The sequence below is a fragment of the Lolium rigidum genome, chromosome 4, assembly GCF_022539505.1.
Source record: "Lolium rigidum isolate FL_2022 chromosome 4, APGP_CSIRO_Lrig_0.1, whole genome shotgun sequence".
Taxonomy (NCBI): domain Eukaryota; kingdom Viridiplantae; phylum Streptophyta; class Magnoliopsida; order Poales; family Poaceae; genus Lolium; species Lolium rigidum.
Genome location: NC_061511.1, coordinates 52,384,000 through 52,407,968, shown reverse-complemented (window position 1 = coordinate 52,407,968; position 23,969 = coordinate 52,384,000). Strand labels below are relative to the sequence as shown.

Genomic DNA, 23,969 nt, shown 5'->3' with positions numbered 1-23,969 from the left:
ACCAAGTCCGATCATCACGAGAAAAGATGTAGCTTCAAAGGTGAACACTCAAAGTGTTCATCATATCATTCATATGACTCATGCTCTACCTTTCGGTATCCCGTGTTCCGAGACCATGTCACGTACATGCTAGGCTCGTCAAGGCAACCTTAGTATCCGCGTGTGCAAATCGGCTTGCACCCGTTGTATGCACATGTAGAGTCTATCACACCCGATCATCACGAGATGCTTCGAAACGACAAGTCTTAGCAACAGTGCATACTAAGGATGAACATTTTATTATCTTGATATTTAGTGAGAGGGATCATCTTATAATGCTACCGTCACGATCTAAGCAAGATAAGATGCATAAAGGATTAACATCACATGCAATTCATAATATGTGATATGACATGGCCTTTCTTCTTGTGCTTTTGATCTCCATCTCCAAAGCACATGATCATGATCTCCATCATCACCAGCATTGCACCAAGGTCCGTGGCGCCGCTTCATGGTTGTCCATCACTTATAGCTACTATGACAACTACTTGAAATAAAGCTATTACATGATGAATAGACACGCATGTCTTTAGTAAAAATTAAATACAACCATTAGGCTCCTGCCGGTTGCCATAATACAACAATGAACATCTCATACATCAAATATAATCATCATCACATCACGGCCATATCACATCACCAAACCCTGCAAAAACAAGTTAGACGCCTCTAATTTGGTTTGCATATTTTACGTGGTTTAGGGTTTTCGAGTAAGATCCAATCTACCTGCGAACATGAACCACAACGGTGATACTAGTGTTGACAATAGAAAGTGTAAATTGGAAACTTCACTATGGTGGGAGAGACAGACACCTGCAAAGCCACTTATGCAATATTAGTTGCATGTCAAGCGTGGAGCAAGTCTCATGAGACGCGGTCATGTAAAGTTAGCCCGGGCCGCTTCATCCCACCATCCCGCAAGATGCAAAGTACACAAACTAAAGCAACAAAAGCATCAACGCCCACAAAACCACTGTGTTCTACTCGTGCAACGGATCTATGCATAGACATGGCTCGATACCATCGAAGGGGTTCGTAGCATAGAAAACAAAAAATTTCCTACCGCAAGACGAATAAATCCAAGATCTAATCTATGGAACACCCAAGATCTAATCTACAAGATCGAAGCAACGAGATGATAAGATACTAACCCTTGAAGATTTCAGAAGCCTACGAGATCAGATCTCGTTGTTGATGTAGACGATCATCCCCAGTGCTGCAATCCGGCAGCACTTCCGTACTCGGTCGCGCGTACGGTGTCGATGAAGCCCTTCCTCTCCCCGTTCCAGCGGACAGCGGAGGTGTGGTAGATCTCTTCGAAATCCCAGCAGCACGACGGCGTGGTGGTGGTGGTGGAGGAGGAAAAACTGCAGGGCTTCGGCCTAAGCCGGAGTAGTGTATCGGTGGGAGAGAGAGGCGGCCAGAGGGTCAGGGATGAAGGCTGGCTGCACCCCCTGCCCCCTCCCCTCTTTATATAGGGGGTGGGGCGGCCAGGGTTTGCTTGGCCCCTCCTCCAAGCCCTTAGGCCGGCGGCCAAGATGGGAAAAGGGGGGAGATTTGCCCCCCAAGTTGATCCCCCCTAGGGTTTTGGGGAAACCCTAGGGGTTGGCCGGCCTGGGCCTTGAGGCTTGGTGCGCCTGGCCCATTAGGGCTGGGCAGCACCCCCTCGGCCCATGTGGGCCCCCTAGGTCGTGGGCCCCATGGTGGACCCCTCCGGAACCTTCTAGAACCTTTCGGTCTTTCACCAGAAAAATTCCGAACTTTTCCGAAACCTAGAAATCAACTTCCCTTATATGAATCTTTTTCCCCGGACCATTCCGGACCTCCTCGTGATGTCCTGGATCCCATCAGAGACTCCGAACAAACTTCGTCTCCATACCATATTCCATATCTACTTATGCGACATCGAACCTTAAGCGCGTCACCCTACGGTTCGCGAACTATGCAGACATGGTCGAGACTCCTCTCCGAGCAATAACCAATAGCGGGATCTGGAGATCCATAATGGCTCCCACATATTCACTGATGACTTAGTGATCGATTGAACCATTTACATATGATGCCGATTCCCTTTGTCACGCGATATTTTACTTGTCCGAGGTTCGATCATCGGTATCTCCATACCTTGTTCAACCTCGTTACCGACAAGTACTCTTTACTCGTACCGTGGTATGTCATCTCTTATGATCCAATCATATGCTTGCAAGCTAATCGGACGACATTCCACCGAGAGGGCCCGAGTATATCTATCCGTCATCAGGATGGACAAATCCCACTATTGATCCATATGCATCAACTCACACTTTCCGAATACTTAATCCCATCTTTATAACCACCCATTTACGCAATGGCGTTTGATGTAATCAAAGTACCCTTCCAGTGTAAGTGATTTACATGATCTCATGGTCGAAGGACTTAGGCAACTATGTATCGAAAGCTTATAGCAAATTGAACTTAATGACTTGATCTTATGCTATGCTCATTTGGGTGTGTGTCCATTATATCATTCACCTAATGACATAACCTTGTTATTAATAACATCCAATGTTCATGATCACGAAACCATGATCATCCATTAATCAACAAGCTAGTTGTACAAGAGGCTTACTAGGGACTCCTTGTTGTTTACATAACACACATGTATCAATGTTTCGGTTAATACAATTATAGCACGGGATGTAAAAATTTATCATGAACACTAAGATATAACAATAACTAATTTATTATTGCCTCTTGGGCATATCTCCAACACTATTGTCACCAATAAACCAGTCTATACAAAATCTTTAAAAGTAGCACCTATATTAATATGTTTGAACAACTTTTTTTGGCCAAAAAATTATCAAGGCCTCTACCTATTATTTCTCAACGGTAAACGTGAAAAAATACCGATCTGGCAAACTAATTTGATTTAGAATATTTGTGATTCTTTTTAGCACATAAGTTATCAACCCTAGCCCACTATTTATGAACGATAAAATGCAAAAAGTTACCGACCCCCCAAAAAGGAAATTTTATTAGAATATTTTGGGGATATTTATAGATCACAATTTATCAAACCCTCCGCCCCTTATTTATCAATGGTAAATATGAAAAAGTTACCATCCTAGAAAAGAAAATTTATTTAGAATATTTTGGGGATATTTTTAGCTCACAATTTGTCAACCTCTATGCCCGTTATTTATCAACGGTAAATGTAAAAAAGTTAACGACCCAAAAAAGGAAATTTTATTTACAATATTTTTGGAACATTTTTAGTTCACAATTTATCAACCACAATGTCCGTTATATATCAACGATAAATATGAAAAGTTATCGACCCCGACAGAGATAATCTTATTTAGAATATTTTGGGGATATGTTTAGCTCACAATTTATCAAACCCTCTGCTAGTTATTTATCAACGGTAAATATGAATATTTATCGACCTGAAAAGCTCATTTAATTTAGAATATATTTGGGAGATTTTTAGCTCTCAAATTTATCAACCCTTTATCCGTTATTTATCAACCGTAGATGTGAAAATTTATGAACCCGAAAAACTAATTTAATTTAGAATCTTACGGGAACATTTTTAACTCAGAATTTATCAACCGCTCTGCCTATAATTTGTCAATGGTAAATGTGAAAATTTATCAACCCAAAAATATTTATATTTAGAATAATTTTGGGAACATTTTAGCTTACAATTTATCAACCCGTGTATTCGTTATTTAGCAATGGTAATGTGAAAAGTTATCAACCCGAAAAGTTAATTTCATTTAGAATATTTTAGAAACAATTTAGCTCACAATTTATCAACTCATCCGCCCATTATTTATCAATGGTAAATATGAAAAATTATCGACTCTAAAAGATAATTTTATTTACAATATTTTTGGAAAAAAATTAGCTCACAAATTTATCAACCCGTCCGCCAGTTATTTATCAACAGCAAATATGAAAATTTATCGACCCAAAAAAAAGGTGTTTTTGTTTGAAAAGTTAACAACGTTGATAAAAATTAGTTTGAGTGGAAAGTAGTAGTTTATTTAAGTTGCAAGTGGTAGTTTATTTGAGTTTCAAGTGGTTTTCCCACCCGTTATTCCCCCCATAAAACCCACTGGCCCGAAAAAAGAAATAAAAATAATATAGTCTAAATAATATGAATTTTGATACAAAAAATACAAACAAGCAAAAAAACAGAATTGTTAAAAAAGGAAATTGTAAAAACAGCACAAAAGGGAATTGACGAAAAGGGGTTAATATTTTACGTTTATAACATGAATATTCTATAGTACAAAACATATCTGTCCCTTTATGCTACAGCAAAGAGCAGTGGCTCATATGGCTAGTGCTATGTAGTTCAGCCGCGACTAGTTGAGAGGTCGCTGGTTCAATCCTCCAGTGAGACAACTTATTTTTCCGGGATTCGATGACGAACCTATACCACTAGCGCAGATTGCACCAATAAAAGACAAAACTAAACCTAACCCAACCTAATGTTGCCCGTGTTTGGTCGGAGGTAGGCGCAAGATTCACGATCGATGTCCTCTGCAGAGGAGCTAGGCGCAGGATTCACGATCGATGTCCTCTTGGATTCAAGCATGACCGTCTAGTACTTGTCAACTAGCCGCGACTAGTTGAGAGGCCGCTGGTTCGATCCTCCAGTGAGGCAACTTAATTTTTTTCCGGGATTCGATGACGAACCTACACTACTAGCGCACATTGCACCAATAAAAGACAAAACTAAACCTAACCTAACCTAATGTTGCCCGTGTTTGGTCGGAGCTAGGCGCAGGATTCACGATCGATGTCCTCTGCTCGTCGTCAGAGGAGCTAGGCGCAGGATTCACGATCGATGTCCTCTGCTCTTCGTCAGAGGCAGGAAGCATTGGATTCAAGCATGACCGTCTAGTACTTGTCAACTAGCCGCGACTAGATGAGAGGTCGCTGGTTCGATCCTCCAGTGAGGCAACTTATTTTTTCCGGGATTCGATGACGAACCTACACTACTAGCGCAGATTGCACCAATAAAAGACAAAACTAAACCTAACCTAACCTAATGTTGCCCGTGTTTGGTCGGAGCTAGGCGCAGGATTCACGATCGATGTCGTCTGCTCGTCGTCAGAGGAGCTATAGGCGCAGGATTCACGATCGATGTCCTCTGCTCGTTGTCAGAGGCAGGAAGCATTGGATTCAAGCATAACCGTCTAGTACTTGTCTAATATGCCATGGCTGGTGTCGGGTTTGCAGGAGGGAAGCTAGAGCGATAAGATGTGGCAAAGAGCACGGCGTGCCGACGACGATCTGATGGGCGAGCAGGAGGGGAACTAGATAACTGAGATCGACTCTTGTGCAGTGAATTGTTGTAACACTTATCAATGTGGAAGTAAGAGTATCGATTGGAAAAAAAATATTCTCTTAAATCAGGGTGTCAAGTTTTAGTTTCTATGCAACAAATAAGTTAAAAAAAAATTGGTGCTTGTTTAGATGCGGTTTGGTAGATATATAATACCATATAATATTACTTAAGGTCTAACGTTTTAGATCTAATAAAATAGTCTAGTGTATCAGGCAAACAACTAGGTGCTTTGTTTTTATATGATATGAAGAATTCTATTTTCTGCCATAATTTGCATACGTGCCAACAAAATCCAACACCAATATACAGTTTTCCGCCTAGTTTCACCTCATGCAGCTGCAGCTGGCAAGTTCTCCTTTTTTCCTTTTGACAAAAATAATATATTAATATCATAAAGATATCGATTATACCTGTCTGAAAGACATTAAAAATACACACAACAATAAAATTAGAAGAACTAAAAGGCCGCGCCACGGTGAACAACTACTCGATCAACAGATCTCAGGTTTTGAGGTTCCAAAAACTGTCTTCAACAGATCTATCGCTAGGTACAACCAATGAAGGTCAAAAACCTTGGGTTTTAACCCTGAAAATCAAGACTCGGTACTGGATGAGCAGCACCAAAAAAGATGTCCTCCACCAGGTCCAGCGACAACAGTGGAGAGGGAGTAAGATGGAGGTGCCCCCGAATTAGCTGTTGGGTTCCCCCCATATTGCCACGAATGGGGCGGCACGGTGCCTTGGAGTTTGGTTTTTTTCCGATCAGGGATGTCCCCATCTATCTCGCTACATTCAAGTTTTAAACATCGATCGTTTTACTTTGCTCAAACAATCCTTTACACAATGCCCCTGAACCTTGTTAAGTGTCCTGCCCATTATTCATTAATGATCTGAGCTTACCTCCACAACCAAATGATTACCTACCCTAATTGTACAGTTGTGAGATATCTGGATTTTATTCCTTGGCATAATTGTACATACATTTGGGATTCAACAAGTATTTTCTTGTTGCTTTTTGTCATAGCCTCCCAGCTCACAAGAAGTATAGTGGTATCTAAGAAAAAAATATTACATTTTTCCGAAAATCATAACATGGCCCCGACAAATATATCACATGGAACAAAATGGAAAAGCTCACAACTAACAACACACAATTCATGTGTATAACTCATGGGAACATACTGGAAAAACAAATTGCGCTTGATTTGCACTTAATTTGCACTCCAACACACTTATGTCGGTGCATGTGTGTCTGAATCAATCTGGTGGTACTCAAAGTCTGCTGAATTTGAGAGGAGGGTAAACATAGTGTTAGCTTAATCGTGTGTTGATTTAGTCTTGATCCTTTCAGACGCAAAGATTAGGAAAACTAACTCACCCCAGTGTTGGTGATTCTGGTTGATCATCATCACTTTCTGCATGCTGTGGCAGGCTAAGTTTCAGGTCAAATGAGTTCACATCCTCTGGAGCAATAAAGTTGTAGTTGGTAGATGAACTTGTAATTCCCCCGTTTACTTCTGTTTGCTCATTTAACTGCAAATTATTAAGAAAACATAGCATCACAACTTAATATCTTAAGTAATTAAACTGTTTGTGAACTACAGATCGAGTACCCTGTCATACTCATGCACCTTATTTTGCAAACCCACATAATCATGACGAATGATGTTTAGTTTCTTGTGTAGCTCCATATTTTCCTGGTGCACGAGAATTCCCTGCAGTTAAAAAATGTTTTATGCCCAGATAAGAAACACACCATCTCTATGCTGGTAGTCCTGTCTTGATTGTACAAAATAAACACTAACCTTCTTGTTTGACTTCTCAATTTCATCAATCATAAGTTGGTCCTGGAAAGAAAAACACAGTTAGTCGCAGCACTGCAGGAGCTTGATCCTTATGGTAGGCACTAGATGTTACCTTAGTTAGCCGAATGTTATGCAGGCTGATTTCCAGCTGGCTTTCTAAACCCTTTAAGTCCTCTAAACCTAAGCCAGACAAATTGTGTCCCAACAACTGCCTGCAGTGGTTTAGCAAGGGTATACACATATCATCATACTTCTCTCTGAATGTAATTTGATCATATGTAGATTTTATTTTCCTGACTGTCCGTTAGATTAGGGATAGCTTGAATCTATAGACATCAGATGTATCGGTCGTTCGACTCCTTGATCGGGTTGGACCGATGAGCCATCGTCCGCCCAAACTAGGGCATGGGCAGCAGCCGCCCCTTGGAGGGGATAAGACGCGTCATTGACCGCCGGTCATCGTGGTGGCGAAATTGCTGGCCGTCAGGTGTACCGTATATAGTAAGTTCAACTGGTAGGTAGTATCTTGTAGAGTTGTAGATCCATAATGATTTAGATGTTAGGGCAATATGCTTGATGTATTATCAGGGGGCCAAATGCCACAATATATAGTACATGTATAGGTGCACATATGCAGAAAGCCTCCAAACATATGGGGAAACTACAATAGACAGATATATACATCTAACACCCCCCTCAAACTCATGGTGGATCCACAACACTGAGTTTGGAGAGTAAGAAATCATGCTGCGCCCGAGTCTGTGCCTTCGTAAAGAAATCCGCCAACTGCAAATCTGAAGGCACATAATGAACCGCAACAACATCATCCTGTACCTGTGCAGCATCAACACCGATATGTTTGGTCAGCTCATGCTTGACCGGATCACGTGCAATACTGATAGCACCTGTACTGTCAGACAAAAGTGGAGTGGGTGTCGTAACAGCGACCCCAAAATCTGCAAGCAACCACCGTAACCAAGTCACCTCAGCAATTAACCAAGCCATAGCCCGCAACTCAGCCTCAACACTCGAACGGGAAACTGCGACCTGTTTCTTCGTCTTCCAAGCAACAAGCGAACCACCAAAAAACACACAGTAAGCAGAAAGCGAACGACGATCCGTAGGATCACTCGCCCACGTAGCATCCGAATAGCACTGGAGCTGGAGAGAGCTGGAACGGGGAAAGAAAAGGCAATGAGTGATCGTGCCACGAAGATAGCGAAGAACACGGAGGAGATGACTATAGTGAACAGTGGTAGGAGCTGAGACAAACTGACTCAGAATATGAACAGGATAAGAAATATCAGGACGAGTGACAGCAAGATAAACAAGACTCCCAACAATATGGCGATAACGGGTGGGATCAGGAAGAGGATCACCATCAGTAGGACGAAGCTTAACATTAAGCTCCATAGGAGTATCGACTGTGCCGCAAAAGTCGATGTAGAGCGGCGGGCCGACGTAGACGAAGTCGGCGAAGCACGGGCAGAGCCGCATGAAGAGGCCGCAAACGGCGACGAAGAATGGCTAGCCGTCATACACGGAGACAGCGGACAAATACCAAGTACCGAAGGGAGGCCCAAAGATAAGGCGAGATCAGCGGAAGAAGACATCGGGGAACAACAGCCGACGACAGTATTTTTTTTATTTTTTTTGAACTATTTTTTTTACCTCAGCTGGAAGTCAACACGGCCACGCACAAAAAAATCGCAGCACGGCGCGGCCGATCAAAGAGCAGAGCGGGCCGATCAGAGAGCAGAGAGGAGATCAGAGAGGAGATCGAAGCCAGGATGGCTGGGAAGAGATCGAGTGAGCATGGCTGGGAAGAGATCGAGCGGGGATGGCTGGGAAGAGATCGAGCGGGGCGATTCCAATCGGCAGATCCAATCGGCAGAGCGGGGATGGCTTGGAAGAGATCGAGCGGGGCGATTCCAGGAGGAGATCGGGCAGGGCAATTCCAGGAAGAGATCGGGCGGGGCGATTCCGCTCACGGCCGGGAAGAGATCGGGCGGGGCGGGCACGCACGCTCGGGAAGAAGACCTGCGACGGAGACGGCCGGACGGAGAGCGGCGGCCGGCGGCGGCGGACGAAGAACGGCAACTACGGCCGGGACAACGTACAGACTAGGACCAAATTTTGCTCTGATACCATGTTAGGGCAATATGCTTGATGTATTACCAGGGGGTCAAAAGCCACAATATATAGTACATGTACAGGTGCACATATGCAGAAAGCCCCCTAACATATGGGGAAACTACAATAGACATATATATACCGGAAATTCAATTCGGCTCCCGGGTGCATATGCTCCCTCTACCAACAAAACATATTTCGAAGTGTGGAAAAATTTTGACAAAAAAATCTACATGTACATCTCCATAATATATGTGTATGCGTCAAGTTTCACGAAAAAATAATATTTTTTGTGGCCTATCTAAAAAAGAGAAAACTTATCCTGTGAAAAGCATTATTTTCAGCACTGAATTTTGTCTTTTTTACACACGTCACATGATAAGTTCATTTTTTATGAAACGACTTTGTTAGCGCGTAGCACGTGAAGATGTACGTTCGAATTTTTTGTTTCAATTTTTTTGAAATTTAAAATATGTGTAAGATGCATTTCAAAATATAGGGAGCATATGCTCCCATGTTCCAAACATCACTCTATATATACATCTAACATTAGATACTGCCTAGCTTGTTCCCCAATGTCGAATTTATTAAGGCAAAAGATTATTGAATGTTAGACTTATTTAATTTTCAAAGGAATTCAATCTGAGAGATGACTTTTGCATAGGGCTTGAAATTAGCGAAAAAATACCATTGATGACTGCTCATTTGTTGATAAGTCTCGGTGAAACTACTTTCAAAATAAAATGTAGTTACAATTCGTTAATCTTACGCACATTGTTCATTTCCGGGGGAACCCCCGGGCCTTTCCTCCTCTCTCTGGAACCCTCTCCTATCTTCTTCCTTTGAGAGTCGGCTGTAGCTTGCCGGGCCAACCCGATGTCCCTCTCGCCGGAATAACTGGCCAGAGATGGACTAGGAGAGGCGCCGGTCTTAGGGCTGTAGATAGTAGTTCCAATAAATCTAGCGTTTGTGTGTTTCGGCGTCATGCCGGTCTTCGGCTTCTTGCCGTGAGGAGGGGGCTGGGTCTGTTGGGCTGGATCCAGGCCTCGCTGGTGGTGCTCCTGCTCGTCGTGGTGCTCCGGAGGTCGGAGCCAGAGGCGTTGGGGAGGTGTGCTGCTGGGGCCTCAGTCAATAAAGCTCATGGATCTTGCAGGTTCGGCCATGTCGGTCTCATGGTGCGGCTGTCTTTCTCTGCTCATGGTGATCTGGAGAGGACAGAGTTCCTGGCGGTAGGCTGTTGTGGCATGGACTGGCGATGTAGGTGCTGGGAAGCTCAGCTTCGATCTAAAGGAGTTCAGGCAAAGCTTCAATTTTCTGGTTCAGAAATTTACAAGCTCAAGGAGGAGTTCCAGGCTGATGTTTCTAAGGTTGCAATCGGGAGAGCTTATCAGCAACGGTGTTTCTTCGGAAGCTACGCCGCCCATGGTGGTGGTAGAAGGGCGGCCTTCTCTGAAGGCTACGCCGCCCTCTGCTGTGGTCGATTGGCGGTCTTCCGGCCCCCGTTGCCTCTTCTGGTCGAATGGCGACCCTTCGATTTCCTCCCGGCCAGTGAGCCTGAAGGGAGGCAGTGCCTCTTCGTCGCGACGTCCAAGGTTCTCCTTGGAAGCTTCATCGCCCCAAGTGACATTGTTCCCGGTGGCGGCGAGGTGTCCGTGAGGAAGAAGCTATGGGCCCGATTGCTTTCTCCATTAGATGTTCGGGGTCCTCTTTGCAAAAGTCAGGAACCAATTTGTAATTTCCTGATTCCCTTGGGTCTTTATGTAAGGTGTACTATCCTTATCCTAATATAAGAGCGGTCAGGGGCCTTCGAGGCCCTTCTTGTGTTCAAAAAAAAAAAAAAATGTAGTTCTCATTCAAATGCAAAGCATATAATATTAATTTACAATCAATAGACATATATTTCTTTGCAGTATTACACTTACTAGTATAAATTTACTTGTTATACTCTGGTTACCAGTCGTACCTATGATTATCCTGCAAGTTATGTAGTTGCTGCCGTAGGCGCTCTCCCTCCGCTTGCCAAAACTGTCAACGTACAGTTATATATAAACGATAGTTAGTGTTCTTCAAAAGTATCATTTTGCTCTAGCTAGGGTGAGAAGTAGAATAACAAAATAAAAGAAAACTATATTCTACTGGATTTAATCCAAGAAGGCAAAACAGTGAATTAATTATTCACTGGAACTGCAAAACCAACACTCCCTCCATGAAAGTTTAAGACTACCCACAATGGGAGTATCATAGGTAGTATCATGCATTCCATGCATGCAAAATGCTGATGTGGCAGTGCAATTAAGGATGAGAGAGAGTGTACTAGTATCATAGTATCATATAGAAATATAGAAATTAAGGCTTACGAGAAGGTATATTGACAAGGCTTGGGTAAAAATTGGCCATTTTACTCAAGAGGTGCTTTAATACATAGAGGTAAGAGTACCATGCCCGGTACCCACATGTCATTGAGGTAACTATGTACTTCGAACTACATAGAAAGAATACGAAGAAACTCGATGAACACTAAAGACATGAATCACCTCTCCCCTAGATTAGGTTTTCTTTTTCTTGGTTGAGTTGTACGGCGTGTTGTGTCCGTTCTCGAACTTGTACATAAACTCTTCTTTATCTATCAATGCATCGAAACGCAAGGCTTTTGCGTTTTCGTGAAAAAATAAAGACATGAATCACCTGACTTGTTATGGTTGAAAGATATACCTTAGCCTCATCGCTTGCACTCATGAACTGCTGGCCCTCTTTAACCTGCTGGTACCTTTCAATTATAGATTTTGTTCTGATAAAAAAATAAAAAAAATATTATAATCCCAAAGAGAAACCGTACACACAATGAAGATAGAAGTTGTGAACATTTTATTTTCAATGAATTATACACATATGAGTGAGGACATCACTCTACCAGCATATTTTCTTGGTATTACTATATGCATGATATATGAGAAGTATTAGAATGTGAGTTTTCTAATTGTGTATGCGAATATGCATATACTATTTATGAAAAATAAAATAGTAACATTCTTATATATATCTAATAAATTACAAAATCATGCCCTTTTACTCTTATCAGCCTGAATATTTATCTATAATACTTTCAAGATCCAAATATCATTTTGATCATGCTGGAAGTTTGGAACCATAAGTTCCTGACTATAGTTTGGAAGAATAGAGTGTCTACATAATGTGGAGTAGTATACATCAACCTAGCACATTTACAATTGATGGGGCACATATATTGTTATCTTAGTTTTAGAAATTCAAAACTTAATTAACAAAATAAATAGGCGGGCATAGAAATGGCAAACATACACTACAAAATGAAAGATGCGTGAATTAATGTCGTCAACTTGGCTCGTCTTAGGATATCGAAAGGGAAAAATAAAAATTGGCTTACAATACTTAGATATTAAAATAGATTTAAAAAGTATCCATAATTACTTGACTTGTTAATTTGGTGTGGGACTAAAAAATAGACCAAAAATGGGAGCTAAATAAATTAAGAGAGCACAGACTAAATTTTGTATAGAACCTTGGCACGAGAAAAATGTGACCGTATGCTCACAATAAACTTATTTACACATTGTAATCTAAATGTATTTATGTAGTCATTTTCCAGATCATGTATTTCTTGCATAATCATGCCGGCTACATATAAGCAATTTATTTTTGTTCTGCACAAGTGGGGAAGCTAATTAAGATGGTGATCACATGATCTTAGCACCATGCATATATATAATAGATATAGAGGGGGAGACAGCAGGAACCAATATGAATGCGTTGTTTATTCTAAGTCCAGGCAATATTACGCAAACTAGTTACTTAAGATCGAAGGTGTGCATGCGACGAAATTGAACCATGTCCAACACAATGTTATTCAAGAATATGTATTGCACTGATTCCTAATCAATGAAAACTTGCCACGCTCATGCGCACTGGCAACGGCAGCCAGCAAGTTCCCCCACAAAAATAAATAAACTAATGAATATGAAAATTTGAAATTATATGATGAACTGAGATTAAACATATCAACAAGCACCACCAGACCTGCTCATATCCCACACAGGCTAGACATACAGCAAAATACCAGCTCATCCTTTTCCTATGGTGACATCTCTCGATCGTCAATATAGAGAAAGAAGATAAGTGGACCTTGCTAGGCTCTGCGAAGTAGCAAAGTAAAATATCGCCAAAAAACAATCAGGAGTAGTAATTAAGGTCATAAGGAAGCTGAGATAGAGAAACATATACGACTCAATATGAGCTCATACAGAAAACAAGAGAGATCATCAATCCTCTTAATTTCTTCTCCCCTTGAAATTAAACCCGGTTAATTTAGATTCGAGGCAGTTTTACAAGATCTGGCTATAGAGTAGGATTTGCACATGCTATAGATCTGCCTACGGCATGGATCCTTTTCTTTAGAGGAAGACAGATCGAATCCCAGCCATATATCTAGCTACCTGCTGCTTAACTAACGCGAGCTCGTACGGATACACAGTATATACCCGGAGTTGGAGTTGGAGTACTCGTAGAGGCGTCCGGTGTTGGAGAAGAGGACGACCCCTACCTGGGCATCGCAGAGAATGCCCAGTTCCTTGGCTTTCTTGAACAGCCCGCTCTTCCTCTTGGAGAAGGTCACCTGCCGGCTTGTGGTGCTTTCGATCTTCTCGATCACCGTCTTTCCACGGACCATCACGTACGTGCTGATCGGCAAGCTGGTAGTAACTTGTAAGCAGGAATCACTCTGACCTGCTAGATGGGGGTGGGGGGGTGGGAGGGGGTGGGGGGCGAGAGAGAGGCTATATGGGAGTTGAGCGAGAGAGACTCTATATGTATGTGAGTTGGGTACCTTGATACCTGAAGGTTATGTAGACCAGAGGAGGGAGATGCGCTAAAGGGCATCTTCAGCTGCCCGACGCAAACCGAGTGTCCGTTTGCGACCGCGCGGATGTAAAATGGGAAAACACTGCCTAGCTGCACGACGCATAATGACCGGCATAACGGAGACACAAACGCGGCTCAGCGCAACGGTGCTGCGTTCGCGCCCTGTTGTGATGGGCCCGCCCGATAGAGGCCGCTTAGGCCGCATCACTTCGGCGATGCAGCCTTCACCATCAATGGTGTCTAGACTTTAGAGGTTGCCAGGCCTTTCGGGCGGCGGCCGGACGTCTGCGCCGCCATCAATGGCACACACATTTGTATCCCGCACCCGTCCTTAAAAGGGCGCCGGCAACATCCTGCATCCCTCACACCACCCTAGCCACGCTTGCACCCGAACACACCGGCAGCAGAGCATGGGATCGAATGAGGTGCAGCTGCCGGGAGAGTGGTGCCTCAGCACTGCGCGAGTGCCCATCCGCCGGTGCCTCACTCCGACCCGGAGAGGGAAGCAGAGATCGAGCGCAAGAGCGCCATTCTCCCGCCTAACCTCCTCCGCGACCCTGACTTCACCACGACGGCCGCCTACGCCTCCACCTCTGTCGCCTCCGATATGGGACGACTTTGTCGCCAACGTCTTGCATGCGATCCAGATGGCAAAGCAGGAGGACAGGTAAATCGAGCTGCCGAAGGAGCTGACCGAGGACGAGGTGACAAGGCTAGCCCTCCTCATGTCGGAGATGCCGCCGCTACGGATGCATCGGTACTCCATCGGCCTCATGCCGTCTGGCAAGTCGGAGGAAGAGGCTTTCAATCTGGCGTTGCACGACTCAGTGCAGCCTCCTCCGTCGCCCTACCATCGTGGGCACCATTGGCCGCACTACCTCTGCCCGCGTGGGCACCAGCGGCGGCTCCACCTCCACCACCGGCCGCACCGGCATTTGCTCCGCCGGTCCCTAACTAGCCATGGAAGATCTCGGACTTTGTCGACCTGTCCCATGTCCCCAGCGACGAAGAGGCGTAGTCTACGGTTAGGGTTAGCAGGCCATGACCTTTTTAATTTTCATATTCTTATTTTTGATGGAAAAAATTGTGTAAACAGTGAAATGCCTCATGCCGCTGAGGGCACCTCCATACACAAACGAACAACCGTGGCTAGATAGTCATTTTCGCATTCGTAGACCAACACAAATAAACGCACGGTTAGCTTTGGCGTCTGAAATACATCGAGCCGCTAGAGATGCTCTTAGTAGTTGTTTACCTCAGGGATCTGCTATAACTGTACTTGTTCCCCCTAAGGGCATGCCCAATGCATAGCCTCAGGGTGCTGCCTCAGAACTTTATCTTGGTTCGGGTGGTCCAAAGTAGGTTCGGATAAGGAGACAGCCTCTTCATCAGGAGGCAGCCTCTTCAGCCATAAAGTGAAAAATGTGAGAGAGAAAGAGAAAACCCAAATCAGCTTTTGAGAGAAAGACATATTAATGGGACCATAACATGGCATGCATATAAAAGTTTTATCCAAGCCTAGTTGGACAGCTGCCTCCATTGCTCATGCCCTAAAATGTCCCAGGTCTCGTCATTCCCACCTATTAGCAATTGACACATCGGATGCCATAGCTACCCAACGATGCATGTGCTCATGGAATATCATACTACAACACTGAGAAATGCAAGGCAAAGTTCGGTACGGACCAGGTCGGATGATATGCTTCTTTTCCCTGATTGGAGAGCCTTGTGCAGACTTTGGGCTAATGGTGGAGACCACACATCGTTTGCAGCATATATCTACTGCTGGAGTACTTTTATTAAGCACTGGTACACTGGATCTAGCAGAGTGATACATCATAAAACGTCCGTTTCTGTACGGCAGCGTATCTTTCGCTACTGTCACGCATGTACTCTGTTTTCCTCCGTACCTAAATATTTAAATAAATGCTTGCGATGTTCCGTACAGGGACAAACTTGTAATTGACCAGCTAGTCCATTCAACCACATATATTTAGTTTCATATTAGAACTACCCAGATGCAATATAAACCAAATTGGCAACCCATTTTTTCCTACATTTTTTTGTTGAAGAAACCTATTTTATATATAAATCGATGACATTTTCCTTACGATGCTCACAACTTTTCCAGTCTGTTCTACTAAGAAAATTAATATAAAGGACACCATTAATAAGGTCATCAAGTTAGGTATCCGTTGCTTAAGTTGTATATTAGTGAAAGCCTGAACAGAGAAGAAAGTTTGTATATCACTCTCTGCTGAAAGCCAATGAAATCCTGGGTCGCCTGCTCCCAAAATCTCAACTGCTCGACCAGTTCGTGATTAAGGCAAGCACATTCTTGTGACGTGCGTCACACTAGGACTGACTTCTATACATAACTTAACTGAAATTTAGAAAATGAGTATGTTTGAAAACTTCAACCGAGGATTGTCTGGACAGAGAGAGAGACAGAGATGATATACCGGGACTTGATCACCCGAGAATTGCCTCAGAAAATTGAAATTTAGAACTTTCTTCATCTATAAAAAAAATTCTAAATTTATCTAAACTAGCCAGGTGGCCCTCGCATTGCGAGGGCATCCACTAAAGTTCAATCAATGTATCCTAAACTTAAATTTATGGAATCTATAGATATTAAAAATAAAATTTCTAAACCATATTGTTCTATAGCCACCACAAATGTTATGATTAGATAATGCCACGGGTGTGTATATGAATAAGTTTGATTTATGGCCATAAAATATTATGCATTTCTGGAAACACTATTTCACCACATTATAGAACATCATCTATTACTCCATTTTGATGTATCTATTTTTACTCTTTGTCCGCTATCATCTGTTCTTAGATCCCTATCCCACGTTTTAGTTATGCCATACATGATGATCCCAACTCACTACAAGAAAATAGTCATGTAGAGACGCTCGCCATTGGACGCTTTTGTTTTCGTCCCTACGTGGAAAATCAACGGGCTGTAAAGACGTTCATTGAGACGCCCTACATATATCGTCTCATTCCATGGTATCATTCGCTTCAAATATTCTCAAAAAGTTCATAAGCCCACAGCCCATAAGGCACAACTCCCATCTCTCATACTCTCGTGAGGCAAAAAAACCAAACCCAAACCCACGCGTGCAAGACCTATCACCGCCAGGTCAAAAAAGTGACCTATCTCCGCCGCCCCCAATGGATCCTTCCACACCCATCCTCCTCTCTCAAGGATGCTCTCCCTCGACCCTTTCCGGCGTCATCCTCCTCCGTCTAGTGTACTCTCCCCCGCAGCTCAGTGCTTGGTGTTCTTTCGCCTGCGACAAATCGGAGCCTGAGACACCGGTATTAGTCTCCTCCATCTCCCATCAGGTGATCCACGATGGGTAAGTTATTTTCGTTGGCTTTCTCTTCATCTCCCATCAAGTGATCCAAGATGGGTAAGCACCTTCGTTGGCTACCTGTTCATATCTCGTATAAGATATATACATCCTATTTTGCGTGTATACTGGGCTTCACTGGTCCGGGTCTTCCTCGACATGCAGATAGTACACTACTGTATTGTTCTAACTGATATTATCCATTAGTTTTTCTAAGTTATCGACTGCAATTTTAGTACAATATTTTTCTTGGATTCCGCTACAAACTGGATTTTGCAGTAATGGATCGGCATAATCTGATTGAACTGATGCAGGATTGTATGCTGTTGATTACTGAATGTGCCCCGGTAGATTGTGTCTTATTTGATGTGCAGAAACATAATATCAATCAAGGTAACAAACCTTCCGTGCATCTGATTTCTAGCAGGCTATAAATTCAGTCTATTTTTGTTAGATGCACAGCGTATTTTTGTTATGTGATGTACACCAAGAAGTACTTATTCATCAGAAAATACATCTTTGAAAGAGCTATTCCTCTAAATAACTAGTGACATCTATGCAGTAATTGTAAGAGATAATAAGATACACAATAAATTTTTCTTAGATCATGCTGTATATTCTGCTGTTGCCTATTGCATTGCCATGTGCTATTTGTCACTCGTAGATTTTCAATTGAGACTACGAGCTACTTGAATGATATTTGTACGTTAAAGTGTAGGGGATCACATAATTCAAGTGCAAAGTTCAGAAAAATAATCGTTTTGGACATCAAAGTATTGTAAAAACACAACTTGACCACTAATTTTAGTATTTGGAAAGCCAGCCTTTGTTTTTTTTGGTCATTATTTCTTTGCAGTCGTTCTCATGCTATCTTCATGATATATATCAAGCAAAAGGATACCCCAACTTCTACATATGAGAAGAGGCTGCCTTGGAAAGAAGAGGAAATATGGAGCATTTACCCCATATTGGGACAGTAAATTAACCCGCCTACTTCATTTTTTATACTATTACTTCTATTTCTGAATGATGTTATCTTAAGCTGGAATATTAATTTGGAAATGTTGCTTATTCAAGGCTAATGGCTATTCACTCTGGACTGCAGAAAGAAAAAGTAGAACTATTACAATTGGTACGTCCAATATTTCGCTCATATATTCTTGTAAATGGTATTGGTCTCTACTTAGATGTTAGATTACTTAGTAAAATTATTTTCTTTGCCACGTATTTTTCTGCAACTTATGTTAAGAGGGGTCGTGGTAGACCAAACTTGACATGGGAGGAGTCCGTTAAGAGAGACCTGAAGGTTTGGAACATCGACAAAGATTTAGCCATGGATAGGGGTGCGTGGAAGTTAGCTATCCACGTTCCGGAACCATGACTTGGTTTCGAGATCTTATGGGTTTCAACTCTAGCCTACCCCAACTTGTTTGGGACTGAAAGGCTTGGTTGTTGTTGTTGTTGTTGTTGTATTTTTCTGCAGCTTGCCTTAGTCTACTGATTCAATTCAGTGGAAACCACAAAGGTATGCCAATCGTGAACAACAAACCATTAATACTAGTTGGATGCCCGTGCTTCGCCACGGCCTTTTCAAATCGTGTGAAAAAATAGTTCCATAATATTCTAAAAAAATTAGATCCTACTTTTATTGAATTATATTTTGCTAAAATTCAAAACAAATGAAAATAGGAAGCACCTCAAGGGCCCTCTACTTTTACAAAGCAAATAAAACAAAATTACGACGTAGTCTTCTACTTTTATTTTAGAAGGGTTCACTCCGCCTCTAAGAAGGATTCCACATCTATCAGATGAGAGAAAAATAAATAATTGGTTCGTGTCGCATTAGCTCCACACAATTTGGACCCACTAAAAACACATTGGCCAAAAATACAAATAAATACATGCTTTCTGCTTGATTAACACACACACACATAAACACACAACACTATATTTACTAATGTGTGAAAGGCACAGTAAACAAAAATACATGCCTAAGAGTAGTATTTTGTTTGAAAGAGGACGTACCACCACCATGACACCACTACAATGACAACTGCAAGCTCCAAGTTAAATCTTGTATAATATGGTATTGAAAATATTTCAGAAGAATTATTTATATTTAAAAATATTTTTACCAAGTAAACCTTTCACATTGCCGGAGATTACTTGCAAAAATATACATACCTCAGAAGTTTGACTTCTTAGAATCAAGAGACAGCTTATCTAACTAAACTTTAATTGTTTGTTAGCTAAATTTCTATGGTTGTTATGAAACAATTCACACATAGACAATCAACACATACTTGTCAAAATGTCACAAAGTATACTTCACATGAATAAAATGTGGCACCATTGTGTTTTTCTTGTAATTTTTCTTCCAAAATATTTGTGTATGTCGACAGTGCACATAATATTGACATATTAATCGTAATTAAAATATATTTGGGTAAGCCAACAGTGCATATAATATCCACATTTTAAGCAAAAAAACATGGAGGTAACAAACTCATAGTAGCGTTGCTAAAAATAAATCAGTCCAGCTAAGAACTTCATATATCAATTTGTGCACATTTTAATTTCCCCAAAAATACACTAATATAATTTAACTAATTTGAAATACTCTGGTGTTCGTTGTAAGTGGCTTACATTGATGAATCTCTCGATCAATGCTACTCCCGGAGTAGTTATATATTTAAGTGCACAAACTTCCTGACATGGCATTATCTGACCACTCTACTCTAACCTTGACGACCGGCAATATGCTTAACAACTTGCAAGGAACCTGCATACGACCTACAAAAACATGACAAACCATTATAGTTTAGTTGTGCTAAATGCTTGTGAAGAGATCAATAATCAATATAGACTTGAAAATTTTCCGATCAGCATGGGCCTAATAAAGAGGCTACAAACTGAGAAGTCCAGAAAACAAAAACGAAATAAATCTCACATGGAAGATGATAAAAGAGCAAGAAAAGTTACCCGCTACTATATGATAATATGATACATGTAGGCTGACCAGCTTAATCTCTCGTCTAAAGACCATATGCCTGTAGGAGTCGCGTTGCATCCGAGTCATGCAGTGGTATTGATGAGATCAGCTTAACCGAACATGTACATAGGAGTGGCACTTTGTCAGTCGATCGGTTGAGCATGAGGCATGTGGATTTAGATTGGATTACCTCCGATTGCCTTGTTGTGGACTTGTGCTCACTCTCCTGGAATCTTTCCTTGAAAATTCCGTGAAGAATGAAGATGTTTGGTGACCCACAATATTGGCCTTGGAGATCTAGACCCTACCCTGAGACAGCTTGAACATCAAAAGCTCTAGCGCAACCATGTCAAATCTCTCAACCATCCTACATGTATACACCTACAATGTGCAGATGAACACAAATCAATTGTGGTGTGCATAGTAGTAGTACTCCAGCTGAACTGATCATAGCATGTAGAAGAAAGTAGCTGGAGCGGAATGAGAATTGTACCAGATGTAGACATATAGTCGACCAAACAAGTCCGGTTTGCTTGGGTGATGTGGTCGTCTAGTGTTGGCCTAGAAAATTGTACTTGCTGCTGAAGGTTCGCCTGACATGGAGCACGTACTTTAGTCAGTCGACCCAGGAGGCCTCATTGACGAACACGGCCCGCGTCTCGTCGTGTCCACCGCGCCATGACGAGTAGAGCGACCACGGCCTCCTCGATGCAAACGGCATGCGTCTCGCCGTCCCCTGCCGCACCACAAGTAGAGCGCCGCCTCGGCGTGCTCCCGATCGTACGCGCCGCCGGGTAGGATAACACTACTGCAGTAGGTCACCTTGTTGAGAACCTCCGTACAAGGGAGAGATAAACCTGAAACCTGATCGTGATGGTGAGGGCCTACCGGGGATTCCGCATGCTGCACGTGAGCTCAGGAATGTATTGCGAGATAATGTTGATGGGTGCTCCCAAATTCCACTCCATGTGGGTCTGCTAGCTTCTTGCCGATAGTGGTGGTGTGCTGAAGACGGTGGTGGTGACGGATGCAGCGACGAGAGGCAGAGTTAATGTGGATGCTTGAGCCGACGGAACGGCGGGAGGTCGAAGAGATAATGGCGGCGTCGCTCGTGGTACATGTGGGTCTCTACATGTGGAGGCTGGTCGCCTGTGGTACATGTGGAGGCTGTTGCGGCTGATTGTGAATCTGTGGAGAAGATTAGGCAGTTGTTATCTCGGATACGGATCTCCTCATTAATCGGATATTCTGTTTTTGTGTAGAGACATTCTGTTGCAGCGCCACCAGATTAGGAATTACGGTGGCATTTTGCAGGTTTTTTTTTTCAAGATTGCGTTGAGATAAATCATCTTGGTAGGAGACGTGGAGGGTATTATTGTCCATCCTGAAAATGTGACACCAGGCATTCACCAGTTTGCTCTTAATAGTAGAGATACTCAAATATTATGGGACAGATTAAGTAATATATATCTCACACCCCGGTTCTTTATTTTCTTTCTAAAATAACTTATGTATCTGGAATTAGCCAGCACTCCTCAAATTTCATCATGTCATGTTTGCATGTTAATTTTTCTAGGGAAATTATGTCAGATTAACTAACATATTCTATAATTGATGCTTGCAGGTTTTTGGATGCAAATAGATGACATTTACAAATGCAGTGGACCTAGAGAAGATACTTGATGTCTGCATGTTGAAACTTCTATGTAGAGAGAAAATTATTAAAATGTATGTGTATTTGTACAAATTTTAAGTGTGTTTGCACCTTGTGAATCCTTGAACCTATCGCCAACTTCAGCTTCTCTTTACCGAGGTGATTTTTCCTGTCGGTCGATCGATCTTCTATGCAGACACGATGTGGTGATGTACATGAACATGTTTCATTGTTGGAGGATCTTTAGTGCATAATGCGTGATGAACCATGATCGGATTTTACAGCCAAAGAAATAACGAAAAAAGAAAATTAAACGTGAAGTCACTATCCTGATGCTACAAAAATACAGTATATTTAGGTACTTATTTGAGACGCGATAGAGCGTTCCTACGGATTGTAGAGACGTCTTCATAATCCATGTATCAAAGCGTCTCTAGACATGTAGAGATGCATTCTGAGCGTCTCATAATTATGTTAACACGCATGGTAAAGCGTCCCTACATTCTTTGTGACGGTGCATAAGGAGACGCTTGAGAGACGTTTTATCAAAGCGACTTGACAAAGCCATAGAGATGAAATATAGCGTCACAAACCATTAGATTGTGCGTCTTTATGTGCCTATTTTGTTGTAGTGACTTGGATTAGAGTAACTATATCAGAGTTGCAAAACTTAGTTGTTGTGGAATTTTTTGTCGAACGAAAATAAATATACTCTGATATGTCTAGAATTTTAATGTTATTCAAAATAATGTGTATTTACCATAGTTTTAAAAAATCTGCTACTTTGATTTATTATCCTCTAACCATCGGTTGCTTTTATGCTCCATTATTGATTAGTAGTTAGACACACAAAAAAGAACAACTCTTCTACATCTTATTTTCTGGATAATCTTCCACAACCACAGATACAACTATTGATGGCTCAAATATATACTCTATATTCTATTCTAAACCTCGCCTGAATCATTTGTGGTATTACATTCACGTTATTACATTAGTGCAATCTCATGCATCCATGTGATTGCACACAGTCACTACCTTTTGTAACCATGAATCTAACATGGCATGCTCATTGACACTTTCTAAATCCTCGGCTCAGTTGCATTATAGTATTTTTGTCCTAACTATTTTGTCTATTTTATTTGCACAATATAAAATATTAAATTGAAATTATTTTATGTTCCTAGGTATTGTATGATGTCAAACTCTATTTAAATCGGCTATTCGATTTTAATGTGTATTCTGCCTATTGGTTCAAATTGTGTTGGATACATATCTAATAGCTAATTCCGCGAAAACTACTCAAAATTCTAGCTACCCATGGAATTTATATGGAGTTCATATGAAACCAATTTGCTACTTTTTCCTTTAATTATCATCTTTAATTTCATATATAAAATAGTGTAAGAACTTATTCCAAATGTATATATTTAATTGTTTGTATGAAGTTCATAAGAAATAGAGATTTGCAAATATAAATAGAGTAATATATAAATTATTATTAATTATATATTAAGATTAAGACATATAGACATATAAATGATTTTGAATTCAAAAAAATTCACATGGTGGTATTAGATCATGTCAACTCGTTGTATTCAAAATTCTTGTATTTCAGCTACTCCTTTTTGCTGGTATGTATCTTAGCTACTCTTTGTGTTTCATATTAGTTAGTACAACTTTATGCTAAATCATTGTCAATTAAAATGGAACAACTTGTATTTTTGCGAACATAGTATAA

The 23,969-nt window shown here is 41.7% G+C and overlaps 1 protein-coding gene across 1 annotated transcript; it reads right to left on the bottom strand.

The window, feature by feature from the left end:
* Window positions 1-6,757: 6,757 nt before the first annotated feature.
* LOC124650249 (MADS-box transcription factor 23-like) lies at window positions 6,758-14,023 on the bottom strand. The gene is made up of 7 exons (XM_047189793.1): window positions 13,836-14,023; window positions 12,034-12,109; window positions 11,285-11,346; window positions 7,301-7,400; window positions 7,189-7,230; window positions 7,015-7,098; window positions 6,758-6,916 (listed from the first exon to the last, which is right to left on the bottom strand). The coding sequence occupies exons 1-7, from the start codon at window positions 14,021-14,023 to the stop codon at window positions 6,758-6,760; spliced, it is 711 nt and encodes a 236-aa protein (XP_047045749.1).
* Window positions 14,024-23,969: the final 9,946 nt, after the last annotated feature.